Raw genomic sequence first — 18638 nt, 5'->3', positions numbered from 1 at the left:
CACTGAGTCCATCTACACCCCCCAATTCAACCCTGAGTCAATCTTTAACCACCACCTCAACCACAGGTCTGGCAACAACCACGGCTTCAACCCTAAGTCCATCTACAACCACTATTGTAACCGAAAACCCATCTACAACCACCACTTCAACAACGAGTCCATCCACAACCACCATTTCAACTCCCCATCCACCAACAAACACTACTTCAACTCCGAGTGCATCTACCACAACCATTTAAACCCCGAGTTCAGCTACAATCACTGCTTCAACCCCGGGTCCATTTACAACCTCCACAACAACCCTAAGTCTATCTTCAAACACCACATCAACCCCCGGTCTGGCTACAACCACTGCTTCAACCCCCAACCCATCTACAACCAACACTTCAACCCCAAGCCCATCTACAACCAGCACTTCAACCCCAAGCCCATCTACAACCACCGCTTCAACCGCAAATCCATCTACAATCACCACTTCAACTCCAAGTTCATCTACAACCATCACTTCAACCCCTAACCCATCTACAACCAGCACTTCATCCCCAAGTCTATCTACAACCACAAATCCATCTACAACCACCACATCAACCCCGAGTGTGGCTACAACCACCACTTCAACTCCGAGTCCTTCAATGACCACCACTTTAACCCTTAACCCATCTACAACCACCACTTCAGCCCCAAGCCAATTGACAACCACCATTTCACCCCCAAGCACATCTACAACCACCACTTCACCCCAAGTCCATCTACAAACTCCACGTTAACCCTGAGTCCATCTTCAACCAGCACTTCAACCCCAAGCCAATCAACAACCACCACTTCAACTCAGAATCCATCTACAACCTCCACATCAACCCTGAGTCTATCTACAACCAGCACTTCTACCCCAAGTCCATATACAACCATTACTTTAACCCCGAGTCTGGCTACAACCACCACTTCTACTCTAAATACATCTACAACCACCACTTTTGCACTGAGTCCATCTACACCCCCCAATTCAACCCTGAGTCAATCTTTAACCACCACCTCAACCACAGGTCTGGCAACAACCACGGCTTCAACCCTAAGTCCATCTACAACCACTATTGTAACCGAAAACCCATCTACAACCACCACTTCAACAACGAGTCCATCCACAACCACCATTTCAACTCCCCATCCACCAACAAACACTACTTCAACTCCGAGTGCATCTACCACAACCATTTAAACCCCGAGTTCAGCTACAATCACTGCTTCAACCCCGGGTCCATTTACAACCTCCACAACAACCCTAAGTCTATCTTCAAACACCACATCAACCCCCGGTCTGGCTACAACCACTGCTTCAACCCCCAACCCATCTACAACCAACACTTCAACCCCAAGCCCATCTACAACCAGCACTTCAACCCCAAGCCCATCTACAACCACCGCTTCAACCGCAAATCCATCTACAATCACCACTTCAACTCCAAGTTCATCTACAACCATCACTTTAACCCTGACTCCATCTACAACCACCACTTCAACTCAGAATCCATCGACAACCACTATTTTAACTGAAAACCTATCTACAACCACCACTTCAACTCCCCATCCATCTACAACCACCACTTCAACCACGAGTTCAGCTACAATCACTGCTTCAACTCCAGGTCAATTTACAACCTCCACATCAACCCTAAGTCTATCTTCAAACACCACATCAACCCCCAGTCTGGCTACAACCACTGCTTCAACCCCTAACCCATCTACAACCAACACTTCAACTCCAAGTCCATCTACAACCACCACTTCAATTCAGAATCCATCTACAACCACCACGTCAACCCCGAGTCCATCTTCAACCAGCACTTCAACCCCGAGTCCATCTCCAATCACCACTTCAACTCAGAGTCCATCTACAACCATCAATTTAACCCTGAGTCCATCTACAACCACCACTTCAACCCTGAGCCCATCTTCAACCACCACTTCAACTACACAATCCTTTTACAACCCCCACATCAACCCTGAATAGTTTGCTGCCTGAATAATTCCACTGCCGTATAAGACAAAGTGAAGAACACCAGAGAAAGCACGTGATAGAAAAACAAAGTCGATAGTCGATAGAAAAACAAAGTAGAATTAATTATGCTGATGAATTCAGGTGTGGCGTCTGCTAGATTGGTAAGAAAACCTGTATCATGATAGGAAGGTTCTGGAAAAGACTGGACACTCCAAAAATATGTACTGGCCATGTATGATTCTTTTCTCTTGTCTTAAATTGAATTTGTGAATCTTTTTGTTTTTTGTAATTAAATTTCTGCATCTGACTATTTATAAGTGTCTGTATATGATTTACTGAACACCTTTAACAAGATCTAGGCTTAAAATGGAGAGAACAATCTATTCATTTTTAACTAATAATTTTTTCCAGCTTGAATCCATTTACAGACAAGCCTTTAGAAACTTCCTCCGAATAATAATTCTTAGATTTTGGTGAGAAATAATATATTACTACATTACTATGAATATTTTTGGTCTTTACTTTGATGATAGATTAAAAGATTCAACCTGTATTGAACTATGATTGTGTTTCAGGAGAGGCTCTATGGTGGCAGACTCCATTCTTGAATTTAATAACACTGCCAGCATCCCAAGTAACCTCACAATTACGAGCATCCTTGTTAATGCAACTAACACGACAGATTTAAACATTATTGCAGATTCTATACGTGTCACCCAGGTTTCTGGTCAGTATTTCTGGTCAGTTACAATATATTGCATTTTAATAACATTCTGTACATTTACAAATTCTAAAATACTTTAACCTCTCAACTTACAGTGAACAAAGGAGACAGCTAAGCTTATGAACATTCAAAAAGGTTCATACCTGTAGCGAGGCAGAATAGGGAGTAGCAGGTATATTTTTTCCAAGGAGCTGGCTGCTCCAAGAGCAGTAGCCATGACCTCAAGGACTTGGTTGGTCTGTTCCACCTGTCTGTTGGTTTGGTAGTTGAAACCTGTGGACAGACTCACAAGAGCATTGCAGAAAGCTTTCAAAACCTGGGATATGAGCTGGGATTTGTGTTCTGAGACAGTGTCCAAAAAGATGCCATGCAGCCGGAATACATGATGGATCAGAAGGTTAGCAGTCTCTTGATCTGTGAAAAGACATTGAGAACAAATCTATTATGGTTGGAAATGGTGGTATTATCTTGGAAGTGTGAAAAGCCTGTGACAAAGTCAAATGTAATAGACCATGGTTGATTGTGAATAGGCAGATTGCCGGTGCAAGACCACCAGAGAGTTATGAGATTCCTTTCCACAGGCACACACTGAGTGGGCAGAGACAATGCTTGTGTGTCGGCATTCATTAAGGGGCCATTAAACGTGCTGTTTCAACAGCTCCGGGGTATGAGCGACACCAACTTGACCACCAACAACTACCAATACCCACTTAGTTGCATTCTGCTGCAGTCTGGTGGTGGGAAAAAAAGGCATATGAGTGGAGTTTAGGGTCTAGTATCAAACACTATCACTGCCCCATCCCTAAGGCCAAAGTGTCCACCTCCACAATGGACTGGTGAGAGGAATCAGGTTTAATCAACAAGGGGGCAAAATTGAATAGCTTTGTGAATCTGGCAAACACTTGAGTGGCTTTCCAGACAAAAGGCAATGGGCTGCTTTGCTACAACCTGTCTCTAATCAGGGTTTGATACAACCATTTTTTTTAAATAAACCCTGTTTGGCTGTATGTGTGGCTTAACGTATGCAGAGTGTGGTGTAAATGTCCATGATGCAGTAGAGATGCTGATGGGCTTTCTTTGTTGCAGATCTGGTGTTAAGGGACCAGGTGAGGTTCTAGATCCTCAAATCTGCCCTTTACATAAGAAAAGCCTACTGACAAAAGTCTTGACTAAATTCATAACATTTCCAGTTGAATAGAGTTTCTTAAATATTGCCTTGTTCGTGGAAATATGCACTTCAGTGCTTTTGCTATACTTCCAGACACGTAACATTTTGTGAAGCTCAATGACTATTTAAGACAAGCCTGTTAGAGTGTGTTAATATCTATTCCAATTAGACAGCAAAGCAGATAACCTCAGAACAGGCTTCTACTCCAGAGCCAAGTCCAGAGAGCAGACAAGCAAGTAAAATGTAGACGTGCATAGAAAGTTGGTTTTAATATACAAATTAACAATAAATGAGATCAGACTCAATTTGATGTGACATTAAGACTGTAAAATAGAAAATAAATGAATAAATAAAATATTAAAGTATTATTGATCAGTAGTTTTGTATAGTTTATTTAACAGAAATGTCGATGAAACCAAAGTATGGAGCAATAAATGAAGCTGGATACTGGATTCAGATCCATTAAATACAATGTAAATCCATGTAAGAAACAAAAAGTTGGACATCATTTTAATGTTTGAAATTCATAATATGTGGCACCACAAAAAGTCTACCCAGCTTATTCCACTAAGTATTCTGAATGCCCTTTACTGTATTCATCTCAAAAGAATGCAATACATTGTTTTCTGTCTGAAATCCACTAATGCTGCAAAATACAATTCAAGTAATCAGAAATCAAAAAGAAAGAGCTGTGTTAAATGTGCATTTTGTGAATATATGAATGTGGGAGAGCAGAAGGTTCAGGGGGAAGGAATACCACTCAGGACAGGACCAGTTCCGAACAAATCTGTTTATTAGTGCGTTCAGTGCTCTATTCACACGCTCACGTGCACCCCCCCTCATATCGTTCTCTTGCTCCTCTTTATGTGCCCCCTGCTCACTGCAAGAGAAAGAACAATCATTTGTCAAAATCTCCCTCAGGTGCGTAATTTCTGCTCTCGCCCTCTATTCCCAAACCGGCACTCAGCCACGCCCCCGCTGATACAATGAATACACACAATTTGACTACTTAATTGTTACTAACATCTTTAATACCTCCAACCAGAAATATCACTTAAAAAAATTGCATGTCTTTCACCTGACTGCAAAAAATTATAGTAACAATGTTTTACTCAAATATAAGAATAATTTGAATGCTAGGTTTTTTACTAACTTATTTTATGTAAGAAATCAGTTTTCAGAAAACATTCACGTTATTCAAATTATTAAAAAAATTATCCTTTTTTAAAGGAAGTGTTCACAGCTTTAGTCAAGTTTCTCAGTTCAGGGAAGGGAGGCGTTGTTCATTACTGGTACTAATCTTGGGTTTGCCACATTCTTGAAGCAATCTAAAAATGTGATCTTTCACGATGTGCCCAGACACTGTGCACTTGACTGGCTTTTTGTTTTTTTTACACTTTTCTCTTTTACTTTTTTCCTCAGCAAATACCATGAATACTTCATCAGGCAAGCAAGAAATGTATGTTGCTTGTACAGATCCTAGTTCTGTTTAAGGGACTGGATAATGGACTACGTGCTTCTAAGAGGAGAGTTGTATAGCATCGGTTGATAGACAAGAATTGTGACTTTCTTAGTGTTTTTAAGCAATTCCTAGACACTTGGTCTTTTCATTGTCGCCATCAAGAAAATACAAACACTGTTTGATATTGTTGTTATGTCATTAACCATAAATAATGGTTTCATTAATGGTTTCATATCTAAAATTAATTTAATTTATCACACTACTACTACTAATGATAATGATAACATTAAAGTACCAAGTATAGCTGAGAAACATAAACACAGATTATTTACTTTATTTGCAATATTTTTCTATCTAATCGTATTTATTTGACCCTTCACTATTCATAGATTTTATTCTGACCTGAATAAAGGAGAGATCAGTAGAATTTTTTTTATTTTTTACTTTCTATCAGGCATTTTAGCTTTCCTGTGCGACCAGTGTAAAGTGGGAGCAATGGATTGAAATGTCATTTATGAGGGATTTGCAAAATAAAGTTTCCTTTTTGTTTTATTTTCATGTTTTAATTGCACTTCTGAAAAATCACCCAACCAAAAGTGGCGAGTGCTGTTTGTTAAGAAAGTTTTTTTTTACGCTGTCAGTGGAAATGACAAAGCATCCAGGCTGTGATTGGTTCTCGGGGATCTTTCAATATCATGGGAGTTGGCATAATAAAGCTATAATGCTCAGTTACTCAGGTTTAATATGCCATTAAGCTGCTCTGAATTTTGACACTGCGACTCTGTAACTGGATTGAAAACACTCCACATTTGCTACCTGCAGGCACAGGTAAGGAATTACTTTATTTTCTTCTCAATCAGGTAGAATCACCAGACTAAAAGATGATATAATGTAAATAATAGAGATATAATGGTCACTAGAGTACAGTGCTTAAAGAATATTTGTATGTACACACAATGTACAAGATATATATTTATAAATATATAAAATTAGTTATATAATCAATTCATTTTATAATTATATTTTATAAATATATGAAGTTAATTATATAATCAATTAATTTTATAAGTAGGATTGTTTCAATTATATCATTACAATTAAAAAAAGAATTACAATAATAACGTAATACATTGTAAAAAAAATTTTATATTATATTGCATGTATATATATATATATATATATATATATATATATATATATATATATATATATATATATATATATATACAGTTGCGGCATTTAGCAGACGCCTTATCCAGAGCGACGTACAAATATATATATATTGTACGTCGCTCTGGATAAGGCGTCTGCTAAATGCTGCAAATGTATATATATATATATATATATATATATATATATATATATATATATATATATATATATATATATAAAATCTTTAATTTTTTACTTTATCTGGCATGGATTTTGTCTAAATCCATTCCTTACTTAAATTGTGATTTTGTTTTTTTTTTTATCTATTTTTAAAATAAAATGTAATAAATATTTATTATTTTAGGTTCTAAACAGCAGAATGGACTGGAGGGTTATACTGGCTGTTTCGTGTCTGATTGGTAAATGTGATTTTTCTCCTTTTCTGCAGTTATTGCAGTTATAATCTCAAGTACAACACCGGGATTCGCTCACATTCTCTCTCAGCAGTATTACACAGCAAAAAGCTGTGTTACTTTAAAATTTCTTAAAATCTGCGTATTTTATTAGACACAGAAATCAAATGTAAAATCTATATTCGATTACAATATTTTTATTTCAATACATGAACAATAACTTATTGTTAATATTCATTTATTGTGTTTTTCAATATTATATTAAATTAGTAAGCAGTCAAATTAAATAATTAGACGAATCATTTGAAAAAAAAAAAAAAATCGCAAAAAACGATGCTGGGAATTCTCTGATGCAACTCCTGCAACTTCAGTTTTTAAATCAAACTACATACTAGTTGCTATTTTTTTCTATCTTTTTTTCCCTTCATTTCTTATTTGTTCCGGAACTTTGTGTTGAGTGATCGTTCTTTTGCGACAATGGATTATTATTGAATTTTGCCAAAAGATATTTATCTCTGCTTAGGTATGTAGCCAAGCCTGCTGTTTTGTTTGCTCATGTCTATGCACTTGAGAGAGAAAGAGAGAGAGAGAGAGAGAGAGAGAGAGAGAGAGAGAGAGAGAGAGAGAGAGAAAATTAATGAGAATAAAGTTATGTACACAGCACAGTAATGGAAGCGCATTGTTGCCCAACTGAATATTTTCATTATATAACCAAAGGTGTGTGTAATCCTGACCATTACATCCACATATGCTGAAGCTTATTTTAGATGTATTTCATAATAAGCTTCACTTTTTTGGGGTGTATCCTGTAAGGATTTGTGATCATTCAAAACCAAGATCATTATTATAATCAGAAATGGTGAGGAGTGGGGTTCAGCCAGTGTTCCAGTTCAACCGGAAGGTCTTTAGTGGGGCTGAGAAGGTCAGGGGTCTGTGCAGGACCCTAATTTTTTGCCAACCATCACCCCAACAACTTTGTCTTCATGGAGATGCTTTGTGTACATGAGCTTTGTGCATTGCTATGCTTGAACAGGGTTTGACCAGAGGGTCTGGGACATAGCAGGAAAACACTGCATAGTAATTGCATTAGTGGAACAGTTACGGAAATCAAACACCAAGTGTGTTGGAAAGACAAAGTCACAGGATAGTAACAAATTCCTAACCAGAAACAATGCACCAATAATAATAATAATAATAATAATAATAATAATAATAATAATAATAAATAATAATAATAAAAATAATAGTAGTAACAGCTATTATACATTTTTATATTATTATTAATATAATAAACAATTTACTCTCATATATGGATGTGATAGTCAGGGATTTCAATACTTCTGGCTATTCTTTTCAAATCAAGTAATGGATTTTGGTGAGTTTTAATAATTTCCTGCAAAGCGTGATTTTATTTCTTTGAAACTTAGTTTTAATGCCATCTATCAGGGTTGTATGTCTTTTTTTTTATATGGTTCATGATGTTTTCAGACAGCAACAAGAATATGACACTCTTTAGGAAATATTTAAGCAGACACAAAGACAAAAGAGTTCATAATAATACATTAGCCAGGAATGTCCTTTTTCTATCCATCACAAATCATTTGTGCCTTAGTCGTTTCAGTGTCATAACTCAGGAATCGTATTACTAAGGATTTCTAACTGCTTTTCATTTTTTAGAATTCATATTTATTTTTTATTTTTTTATTTAAATAGTGTGAATCTAGCATCGAAGTTAGGAAATAAGTTCAGAGTTGTTTTTATTGTTTTTTGTCCATATTTTGAGGTATTTTATGTTTTGTGTTTTATGTTTTTTTTTTCAAGTAAAAGTAGATTTTGCACTTACACAAAACTCTCCTCATGTTACTTGACAGTTAACTTGTTACCCGTTTAAGAAAAAATGTGTGAAAAGCTCTCATTCCGAAGTTGATTTTCACAGTCAACACCATTTAGCGAATGCTATTTTTGTAATCAAATTTTGTTTTTTTATCTAACAGCCACAAGTGCCAGTCAAGTTGGCACTGTTCAGAACACCACTTTAACCCCAAGCCCACCTACAAACAACTCAAGCACAAGCCCACCTACAAACGCCTCAAACACAGGCCCAACTACAAACACCTCAAGCCCAAGCCCACCTACAAACGCCTCATCCCCAAGCCCACCTACAAACGCTTCAAGCCCCAGCCCACCTACAAACACATCAAGCCCAAGCCCACCTACAAATGCCTCATCCCCAAGCCCACCTACAAACGACTCATCCCCAAGCCCACCTACAAACGCCTCATCCCCAAGCCCACCTACAAATGCCTCAAGCCCAAACCCAACTACAAACGCCTCATCCCCAAGCCAACCTACAAACGCCTCATCAACAAGCCCACCCACAAACGCCTCATCTCCAAGCCCACCCACAAACGCCTCATCCCCAAGCCCACCCACAAACGCCTCATCCTCAAGCCCACCCACAAACGCCTCATCCCCAAGCCCACCCACAAACGCCTCATCCTCAAGCCCACCCACAAACGCCTCATCCCCAAGCCCACCCACAAACGCCTCATCCCCAAGCCCACCTACAAACGCCTCATCCCCAAGCCCACCTACAAACGCCTCATCCCCAAGCCCACCTACAAACGCCTCATCCCCAAGCCCACCTACAAACGCCTCAAGCCCAAGCCCACCTACAAACACGTCATCACCAAGTCCACCTACAAACGCCTCAAGCCCAAGCCCACCTACAAACGCCTCATCCCCAAGCCCACCTACAAACGCCTCATCCCCAAGCCCACCTACAAACGCTTCAAGCCCCAGCCCACCTACAAACACATCAAGCCTAAGCCCACCTACAAATGCCTCATCCCCAAGCCCACCTACAAACGACTCATCCCCAAGCCCACCTACAAACGCCTCATCCCCAAGCCCACCTACAAACGCCTCAAGCCCAAACCCAACTACAAACGCCTCATCCCCAAGCCCACCTACAAACGCCTCATCAACAAGCCCACCCACAAACGCCTCATCTCCAAGCCCACCCACAAACGCCTCATCCCCAAGCCCACCCACAAACGCCTCATCCTCAAGCCCACCCACAAACGCCTCATCCCCAAGCCCACCTACAAACGCCTCATCCCCAAGCCCACCTACAAACGCCTCATCCCCAAGCCCACCTACAAACGCCTCAAGCCCAAGCCCACCTACAAACACGTCATCACCAAGTCCACCTACAAACGCCTCAAGCCCAAGCCCACCTACAAACGCCTCATCTTCAAGCCCACCTACAAACGCTTCAAGCCCAAGCCCACCTACAAACGCCTCAAGCCCAAGCCCACCTACAAACGCATCAAGCCCAAGCCCACCTACTAACGCCTCAAGCCCAAGCCCACCTACAAACGCCTCAAGCCCAAGCCCACCTACAAATGCCTCATCCCCAAGCCCACCTACAAACGCCTCAAGCCCAAGCCCACCTACAAACGCCTCATCTTCAAGCCCACCTACAAACGCTTCAAGCCCAAGCCCACCTACAAACGCCTCAAGCCCAAGCCCACCTACAAACGCATCAAGCCCAAGCCCACCTACTAACGCCTCAAGCGCAAGCCCACCTACAAACGCCTCAAGCCCAAGCCCACCTACAAATGCCTCATCCCCAAGCCCACCTACAAACGCCTCAAGCCCAAGCCCACCTACAAACGCATCAAGCCCAAGCCCACCTACTAACGCCTCAAGCCCAAGCCCACCTACAAACGCCTCAAGCCCAAGCCCACCTACAAACGCCTCATCCCCAAGCCCACCTACAAACGCCTCAAGCCCAAGTCCACCTACAAACGCCTCAAGCCCAAGCCCACCTACAAACGCATCAAGCCCAAGCCCACCTACTAACGCCTCAAGCGCAAGCCCACCTACAAACGCATCAAGCCCAAGCCCACCTACAAACGCCGCAAGCCCAAGCCCACCTACAAACACGTCATCACCAAGTCCACCTACAAACGCCTCAAGCCCAAGCCCACCTACAAACGCCTCATCTTCAAGCCCACCTACAAACGCTTCAAGCCCAAGCCCACCTACAAACGCCTCAAGCCCAAGCCCACCTACAAACGCATCAAGCCCAAGCCCACCTACTAACGCCTCAAGCCCAAGCCCACCTACAAACGCCTCAAGCCCAAGCCCACCTACAAACGCATCAAGCCCAAGCCCACCTACTAACGCCTCAAGCCCAAGCCCACCTACAAACGCCTCAAGCCCAAGCCCACCTACAAATGCCTCATCCCCAAGCCCACCTACAAACGCCTCAAGCCCAAGCCCACCTACAAACGCCTCATCTTCAAGCCCACCTACAAACGCTTCAAGCCCAAGCCCACCTACAAACGCCTCAAGCCCAAGCCCACCTACAAACGCATCAAGCCCAAGCCCACCTACTAACGCCTCAAGCGCAAGCCCACCTACAAACGCCTCAAGCCCAAGCCCACCTACAAACGCCTCATCCCCAAGCCCACCTACAAACGCCTCAAGCCCAAGCCCACCTACAAACGCATCAAGCCCAAGCCCACCTACTAACGCCTCAAGCCCAAGCCCACCTACAAACGCCTCAAGCCCAAGCCCACCTACAAACGCCTCATCCCCAAGCCCACCTACAAACGCCTCAAGCCCAAGTCCACCTACAAACGCCTCATCCCCAAGCCCACCTACAAACGCCTCATCCCCAAGCCCACCTACAAATGCTTCAATCCCAAGCCCACCTACAAACACCTCAAGCCCAAGCCCACCTACAAACGCCTCATCCCCAAGCCCACCTACAAACGCCTCAAGCCCAAGCCCGCCTACAAACGCGTCATCACCAAGTCCGCCTACAAACGCCTTAAGCCCAAGCCCACCTACAAACGCCTCAAGCCCAAGCCCGCATACAAACGCGTCATCACCAAGTCCGCCTACAAACGCCTCAAGCCCAAGCCCGCCTACAAACGCTTCAAGCTCAAGCCCACCTACAAACACCTCAAGCCCAAGCCCACCTACAAACGCCTCATCCCCAAGCCCACCTACAAACGCCTCAAGCCCAAGCCCGCCTACAAACGCGTCATCACCAAGTCCGCCTACAAACGCCTTAAGCCCAAGCCCACCTACAAACGCCTCAAGCCCAAGCCCACCTACAAACGCCTCAAGCCCAAGCCCACCTACAAACGCATCAAGCCCAAGCCCACCTACTAACGCCTCAAGCCCAAGCCCACCTACAAACGCCTCAAGCCCAAGCCCACCTACAAACGCCTCATCCCCAAGCCCACCTACAAACGCCTCAAGCCCAAGTCCACCTACAAACGCCTCATCCCCAAGCCCACCTACAAACGCCTCATCCCCAAGCCCACCTACAAATGCTTCAATCCCAAGCCCACCTACAAACACCTCAAGCCCAAGCCCACCTACAAACGCCTCATCCCCAAGCCCACCTACAAACGCCTCAAGCCCAAGCCCGCCTACAAACGCGTCATCACCAAGTCCGCCTACAAACGCCTTAAGCCCAAGCCCACCTACAAACGCCTCAAGCCCAAGCCCACCTACAAACGCCTCATCCCCAAGCCCACCTACAAACGCCTCAAGCCCAAGTCCACCTACAAACGCCTCATCCCCAAGCCCACCTACAAACGCCTCATCCCCAAGCCCACCTACAAATGCTTCAATCCCAAGCCCACCTACAAACACCTCAAGCCCAAGCCCACCTACAAACGCCTCATCCCCAAGCCCACCTACAAACGCCTCAAGCCCAAGCCCGCCTACAAACGCGTCATCACCAAGTCCGCCTACAAACGCCTTAAGCCCAAGCCCACCTACAAACGCCTCAAGCCCAAGCCCGCATACAAACGCGTCATCACCAAGTCCGCCTACAAACGCCTCAAGCCCAAGCCCGCCTACAAACGCTTCAAGCTCAAGCCCACCTACAAACACCTCAAGCCCAAGCCCACCTACAAACGCCTCATCCCCAAGCCCACCTACAAACGCCTCAAGCCCAAGCCCGCCTACAAACGCGTCATCACCAAGTCCGCCTACAAACGCCTTAAGCCCAAGCCCACCTACAAACGCCTCAAGCCCAAGCCCACCTACAAACGCCTCAAGCCCAAGCCCACCTACAAACGCATCAAGCCCAAGCCCACCTACTAACGCCTCAAGCCCAAGCCCACCTACAAACGCCTCAAGCCCAAGCCCACCTACAAACGCCTCATCCCCAAGCCCACCTACAAACGCCTCAAGCCCAAGTCCACCTACAAACGCCTCATCCCCAAGCCCACCTACAAACGCCTCATCCCCAAGCCCACCTACAAATGCTTCAATCCCAAGCCCACCTACAAACACCTCAAGCCCAAGCCCACCTACAAACGCCTCATCCCCAAGCCCACCTACAAACGCCTCAAGCCCAAGCCCGCCTACAAACGCGTCATCACCAAGTCCGCCTACAAACGCCTTAAGCCCAAGCCCACCTACAAACGCCTCAAGCCCAAGCCCGCATACAAACGCGTCATCACCAAGTCCGCCTACAAACGCCTCAAGCCCAAGCCCGCCTACAAACGCTTCAAGCTCAAGCCCACCTACAAACACCTCAAGCCCAAGCCCACCTACAAACGCCTCATCCCCAAGCCCACCTACAAACGCCTCAAGCCCAAGCCCGCCTACAAACGCGTCATCACCAAGTCCGCCTACAAACGCCTTAAGCCCAAGCCCACCTACAAACGCCTCAAGCCCAAGCCCGCATACAAACGCGTCATCACCAAGTCCACCTACAAACGCCTCAAGCCCAAGCCCACCTACAAACGCTTCAAGCCCAAGCCCACCTCTAAACGCCATATCCCCAAGCCCACCTACAAACGCATCATCACCAAGTCCACCTACAAACGCCTCAAGCCCAAGCCCACCTACAAACGCGTCATCACCAAGTCCACCTACAAACGGCTTAAGCCCAAGCCCACCTACAAACGCCTCATCCCCAAGCCCACCTACAAACGCCTCAAGCCCAAGCCCACCTTCAAACGCCTCAAGCCCAAGCCCACCTACAAATGCCTCATCCCCAAGCCCACCTTCAAACGCCTCAAGCCCAAGCCCACCTACAAACGCCTCAAGCCCAAGTCCACCTACAAACGCCTCATCCCCAAGCCCACCTACAAATGCCTCATCCCCAACCCCACTTACAAACGCTTCAAGCCCAAGCCCACCTACAAACACCTCAAGCCCAAGCCCACCTACAAACGCCTCATCCCCAAGCCCACCTACAAACGCCTCAAGCCCAAGCCCGCCTACAAACGCGTCATCACCAAGTCCGCCTACAAACGCCTTAAGCCCAAGCCCACCTACAAACGCCTCAAGCCCAAGCCCGCATACAAACGCGTCATCACTAAGTCCGCCTACAAACGCCTCAAACCCAAGCCCGCCTACAAACGCTTCAAGCCCAAGCCCACCTCTAAACGCCATATCCCCAAGCCCACCTACAAACGCATCATCACCAAGTCCACCTACAAACGCCTCAAGCCCAAGCCCACCTACAAACGCGTCATCACCAAGTCCACCTACAAACGCCTCATCCCCAAGCCCACCTACAAACGCCTCAAGCCCAAGACCACTTACAAACGCCTCAAGCCCAAGCCCACCTTCAAACGCCTCAAGCCCAAGCCCACCTACAAATGCCTCATCCCCAAGCCCACCTTCAAACGCCTCAAGCCCAAGCCCACCTACAAACGCCTCAAGCCCAAGCCCACCTACAAATGCCTCAAGCCCAAGCCCACCTACCAACGCCTCATCCCCAATCCCACCTACAAACGTTTTAACCCCAAACCCATCTACAATCACCTCAACCACAACCCTGGCAAGCATACCTACAACACCTTCTGTAGTGGCTGCAGCGTTTAACTTGAGTTTTAGAATCAATGAACAATTTGTTCCAGCACTGTCCAATTCCAGCTCTCCTGAGTTTAAAGAAAAATCTACAAAGCTCCGTTACACGGTATGTTTTATTGGTGATTGAAATTTATAATTTACATTCTATTTTAATGGTGAAAACCAAACTAATAACTTTCCACCTGGATAATTCTACTGCCATATAAGGCAATGTGAAGAATTGTATCTACATCAGAAATGTTCTAGATAAAACTGGACACATTTAGAATGTGTACTGGAGTTTAAAGTATATAAAGTATAAAGTATATTATATGTATATGACCTACTTATTCGTTTTAACAGCACAAAACTACCAATGTATTTGAGGTCATGTTTAATGAAAAGCATATATGAATTTTGAAATAATTATATTTTTCAGCTTGAGCCCATTTACAGACAAGCCTTTAGAAACTTTATCCGGATGATAATTCTTAGTTTCAGGTATGAAATAACACAACATTATTTTAAATATTTTTTCTTTACATTAGATGATCCAGAACTTTAACCTGTATTTACCTATGCTTCTGTTTCAGGAGTGGTTCTATTGTGACAGAATCTGTTCTTGAATTTAATAATTCTGCCACCATCCCAAATAACTCTTCAGTTACAAGCACTCTTGTTGAAGCAGCTAACAACTCAGCTTTAAACATTTCTAAAGATTCTATAAGTGTCATTCAGGTTCCTGGTCAGTATACACCTTAAAAATATATAATTTCAATGAACCTACAAACAAAACTTAACCTATTAACTAGCAGAAGCAAGCAAAGCAAATTTTCATTTTAATGTAACCTTTCATCTTATAGTGACAAATACTTTGGCAACAGACTCTCCTACAACCCCAAGCACATTAACAAATACCACATCAACTCAGAGCACGTCTACAAACAACACGTCAACCCAGAGCACGTCTTCAAACACCACGTCAACCCAGAGCATGTCTACAAACACCACATCAACCCAAAGCACACCTACAAACACCACTGCAACCATGATCCTATCTACAAATACCACTGCAACCACGATCCCATCTACAAATACCACTGCAACCACGATCCCATCTACAAACACCACTGCAACCACGATCCCATCTACAAACACCACTGCAACCACGATCCCATCTACAAATACCACTGCAACCACGATCCCATCTACAAATACCCCTTCAACAAGCACTACTGCAGTAGCTGCAGCATACATCTTGGTCTTTAGCATTAATGAACCATTTGATCCAGTACTGTCCAATTCCAACTCTCCTGCGTTTACAACAAAAGCTACAAATATCCGTAATAAGGTATGTTTCATTGGTGATTTAAATAATAATTTACGATTATACTGGTCATGTATGATTCATCAGTCTTGTCTCACTATAAATATTGTGAATTTATTTGCCATGCAATGGGGCAGTTGTCTGCATTTCAACATTAGAGTCTCTTTACATACTTGTTAATTTTAAAGGTATCTATGTGACCATGTCTATGTTGTGAAAGGCATTATGAAAACTCTATTCATTCTCAAAAACGTATGTTTTACAGTTCGAACCAATTTACAAACGAGCCTTTGCAAACTTCCTCAGAATGATCATTTTTAATTTCTGGTAAGAAATATGTTGTTTAAATATTTAATCAGGTTTTTCTCCACTTTGATGATTCACAATTTAAACCTGGATTTATCTTTGCTTGTGTTTCAGGAGTGGTTCCATTGTGACAAATTCTACACTTGAATTTAGTACTGGCACCATCCCAACTGGCACCAGTGTAAAAGATACCTTTGTTAATGCGGCGAACACCACAGGCTTGAACATTTCTACAGATTCTATAAATGTCACCCAGGTTACTGGTCAGTATACACCTTCAAAATATATCATTTTAATAAACCTACAAACAAAACTTAACCTATTAACTAGCAGAAGCAAACAAAGCAAATTTGATTTTAATGTAACCTTTCATCTTGTAGTGACAAACACTTCGGCAACAGACTCTCCTACAACCCCAAGCACATTTACAAATGCGGCGAACACCACAGGCTTGAACATTTCTACAGATTCTATAAATGTCACCCAGGTTTCTGGTCAGTACACTCTTTCAGTTTGCATATTAATAACTGATTTGTGTACATGTTTATATTTAAATTTTAACTCTATTTAATAGTTACAAGCACAACTTCAACCGCAAGCACATCTACAAGCACCCTTTCAACAGCAATACCTTCAACAGCCCCAACATTCAACTTGACCTTTAGTATCATAGAAACTTTTGATGCAGCGCTGGCCAGTAACAGCTCTCCACAGTTTGCAGCAAAATCGACGAGTATCCGTAATCAGGTGTGTTTTACTGAAAATGTTTTCGTTTATATATTATTGAAAACATTTAATAGCACTTGTTCGTTCAGGTGAGTAATTCTGTTTATGTAGGAGAAGTACGATGGTCCAAATCATGGCTTTCTGTTAAGAAATAACATAGAACATGTATAATATCTGCATTATACATAGTCATTTAAAGTTTATAAAGTCATTTACAGTGCTGTAAATATAAAAAGTATATTCATAGCTTTGACCATTGAAATTTCATGTTGCTTGCATAAGTATTCAGACCCCTGTGAGACCCCTGTAAGTATTCAGACCCCTGTGCTTGCATAAGTATTTAGACCCCTGTGAGACCCCATGGGTGAATCTAAACATGGGCGCATCTAAATGTACATTGTAAAGATGCAATCACATTCTCAGGATAAAAACCCCATTGTTAAAAGAGAAGTAGTCGTGCTGTAAATCTGAAAGTATTAATGAAGACAAAAGAGCATACCACAAAAGTCACTTAAGGTAATACAAATGATTAGGAAAGTGCACAAAATGATATTTAAATCCTAGTGAGCACATTTTGAATAATCAGCCAATAGATTTCTCATTACACCACCCCCACACTGCCAAGAAAAGTCTGTCTGTCGAAACTCAATGCTCTAACAACAAGTACATTTGTGAAAGAAGCCTGAAGAGGCCAAGAATCTCTTTAAAGTAGCTACACATTCCAGTGACTGGGAGTAGCATAGTGGTGCACTAGTCAACCATATCATAACACTGGCCTGTGTGGAATGAAAGCAAGAATAAAACTTTTAATAAAAAAAATTATCATCTGAAAACATGTGAAAGAAAGGTTGGTTGTCAGGTGAGTTTCCTGTGACACTGTTTAAAAATTGCAGTTTGACAAGCGTCACTCAACCGACCTGAACAACCTGAAGCAAGTCTGACCAAAATCACTTCATCATTGTGTGCAAAGTTGGTACATGTGTGGCCCAAAGGACTTTTTAATTCAACCATTTGTAATTCAGTCTCATACAACTGAGACAACAGTCAGGAGTTTTACTTTTGTACTTACTTTTATAATGCACTGTAAATACTGAAGGTTATATTAAATAGACATACCATAAAGCACAGAACTATTTCCACTTCTAAATGTGTTATTAGAAAGTTTTACATTGCTGTTAATATCTGATTTATTTCTCATTTCCATTAGGTTGAACCATATTTCAGGAGATTTTTCACATCCTTCATCATTATGCAAATAGTAAGATTCAGGTATGAACTAAGCTATGGTCCGAAATATTTTTACTTGTTTATTCAATTCATTTGTTGATTACTGGTTGAATTTGAACCTGTATCTCTACATGCGTGTCCCCTCAGGAATGGATCTACTATTACAGAGAGCAACCTTTATATGAATGCTAGTGGCCCAAATGTTACTCTGAGTCAGGTGAAAACTGTCTTCCTCAGCGGAATTCCCCTCTTTAACTTTAATGTTGATCCGAACTCCATCAGTGTCACTCTTGGTCAG

General features: G+C 42.8%; 2 protein-coding genes and 2 long non-coding RNA genes across 4 annotated transcripts in view; 2 read left to right on the top strand and 2 right to left on the bottom strand.

Annotated features, from left to right (window-relative positions):
* Positions 1 to 18638, top strand: part of LOC310721583 (uncharacterized protein) — an 86927-nt gene that overhangs the window by 67706 nt on the left and 583 nt on the right. Inside the window, exons 4-10 of the mRNA XM_083533374.1 lie at positions 2572 to 2723; positions 15618 to 16105; positions 16347 to 16408; positions 16502 to 16650; positions 16962 to 17134; positions 18321 to 18382; positions 18488 to 18633. Coding sequence (XP_083389500.1) covers positions 2572 to 2723; positions 15618 to 16105; positions 16347 to 16408; positions 16502 to 16650; positions 16962 to 17134; positions 18321 to 18382; positions 18488 to 18633 — 1232 coding nt within the window. The remainder of the gene's footprint in view (positions 1 to 2571; positions 2724 to 15617; positions 16106 to 16346; positions 16409 to 16501; positions 16651 to 16961; positions 17135 to 18320; positions 18383 to 18487; positions 18634 to 18638) is intronic.
* On the top strand, positions 6035 to 8929 carry LOC310721614. The gene is made up of 3 exons (XR_014532146.1): positions 6035 to 6178; positions 6867 to 6921; positions 8910 to 8929. It is a non-coding gene; the product is annotated as an uncharacterized lncRNA (long non-coding RNA).
* On the bottom strand, positions 10644 to 11718 carry LOC310721590. The gene is made up of 3 exons (XR_014532126.1): positions 11532 to 11718; positions 11154 to 11207; positions 10644 to 10694 (listed from the first exon to the last, which is right to left on the bottom strand). It is a non-coding gene; the product is annotated as an uncharacterized lncRNA (long non-coding RNA).
* On the bottom strand, positions 11948 to 14881 carry LOC310721535 (uncharacterized protein; the record flags this gene model as incomplete). Its single annotated transcript, XM_083533318.1, has 7 exons — positions 14556 to 14881; positions 13989 to 14177; positions 13476 to 13502; positions 13125 to 13259; positions 12827 to 12854; positions 12350 to 12604; positions 11948 to 11963 (listed from the first exon to the last, which is right to left on the bottom strand). Exons 1-7 carry the CDS (start codon positions 14749 to 14751, stop codon positions 11948 to 11950), a joined length of 846 nt encoding a protein of 281 aa, XP_083389444.1. The 5' UTR covers positions 14752 to 14881.

This window comes from Silurus aristotelis, assembly GCF_946808225.1.
Source record: "Silurus aristotelis genome assembly, chromosome: 27".
Lineage (NCBI taxonomy): Eukaryota > Metazoa > Chordata > Actinopteri > Siluriformes > Siluridae > Silurus > Silurus aristotelis.
This window is presented reverse-complemented; position numbering and strand designations above follow the sequence as displayed.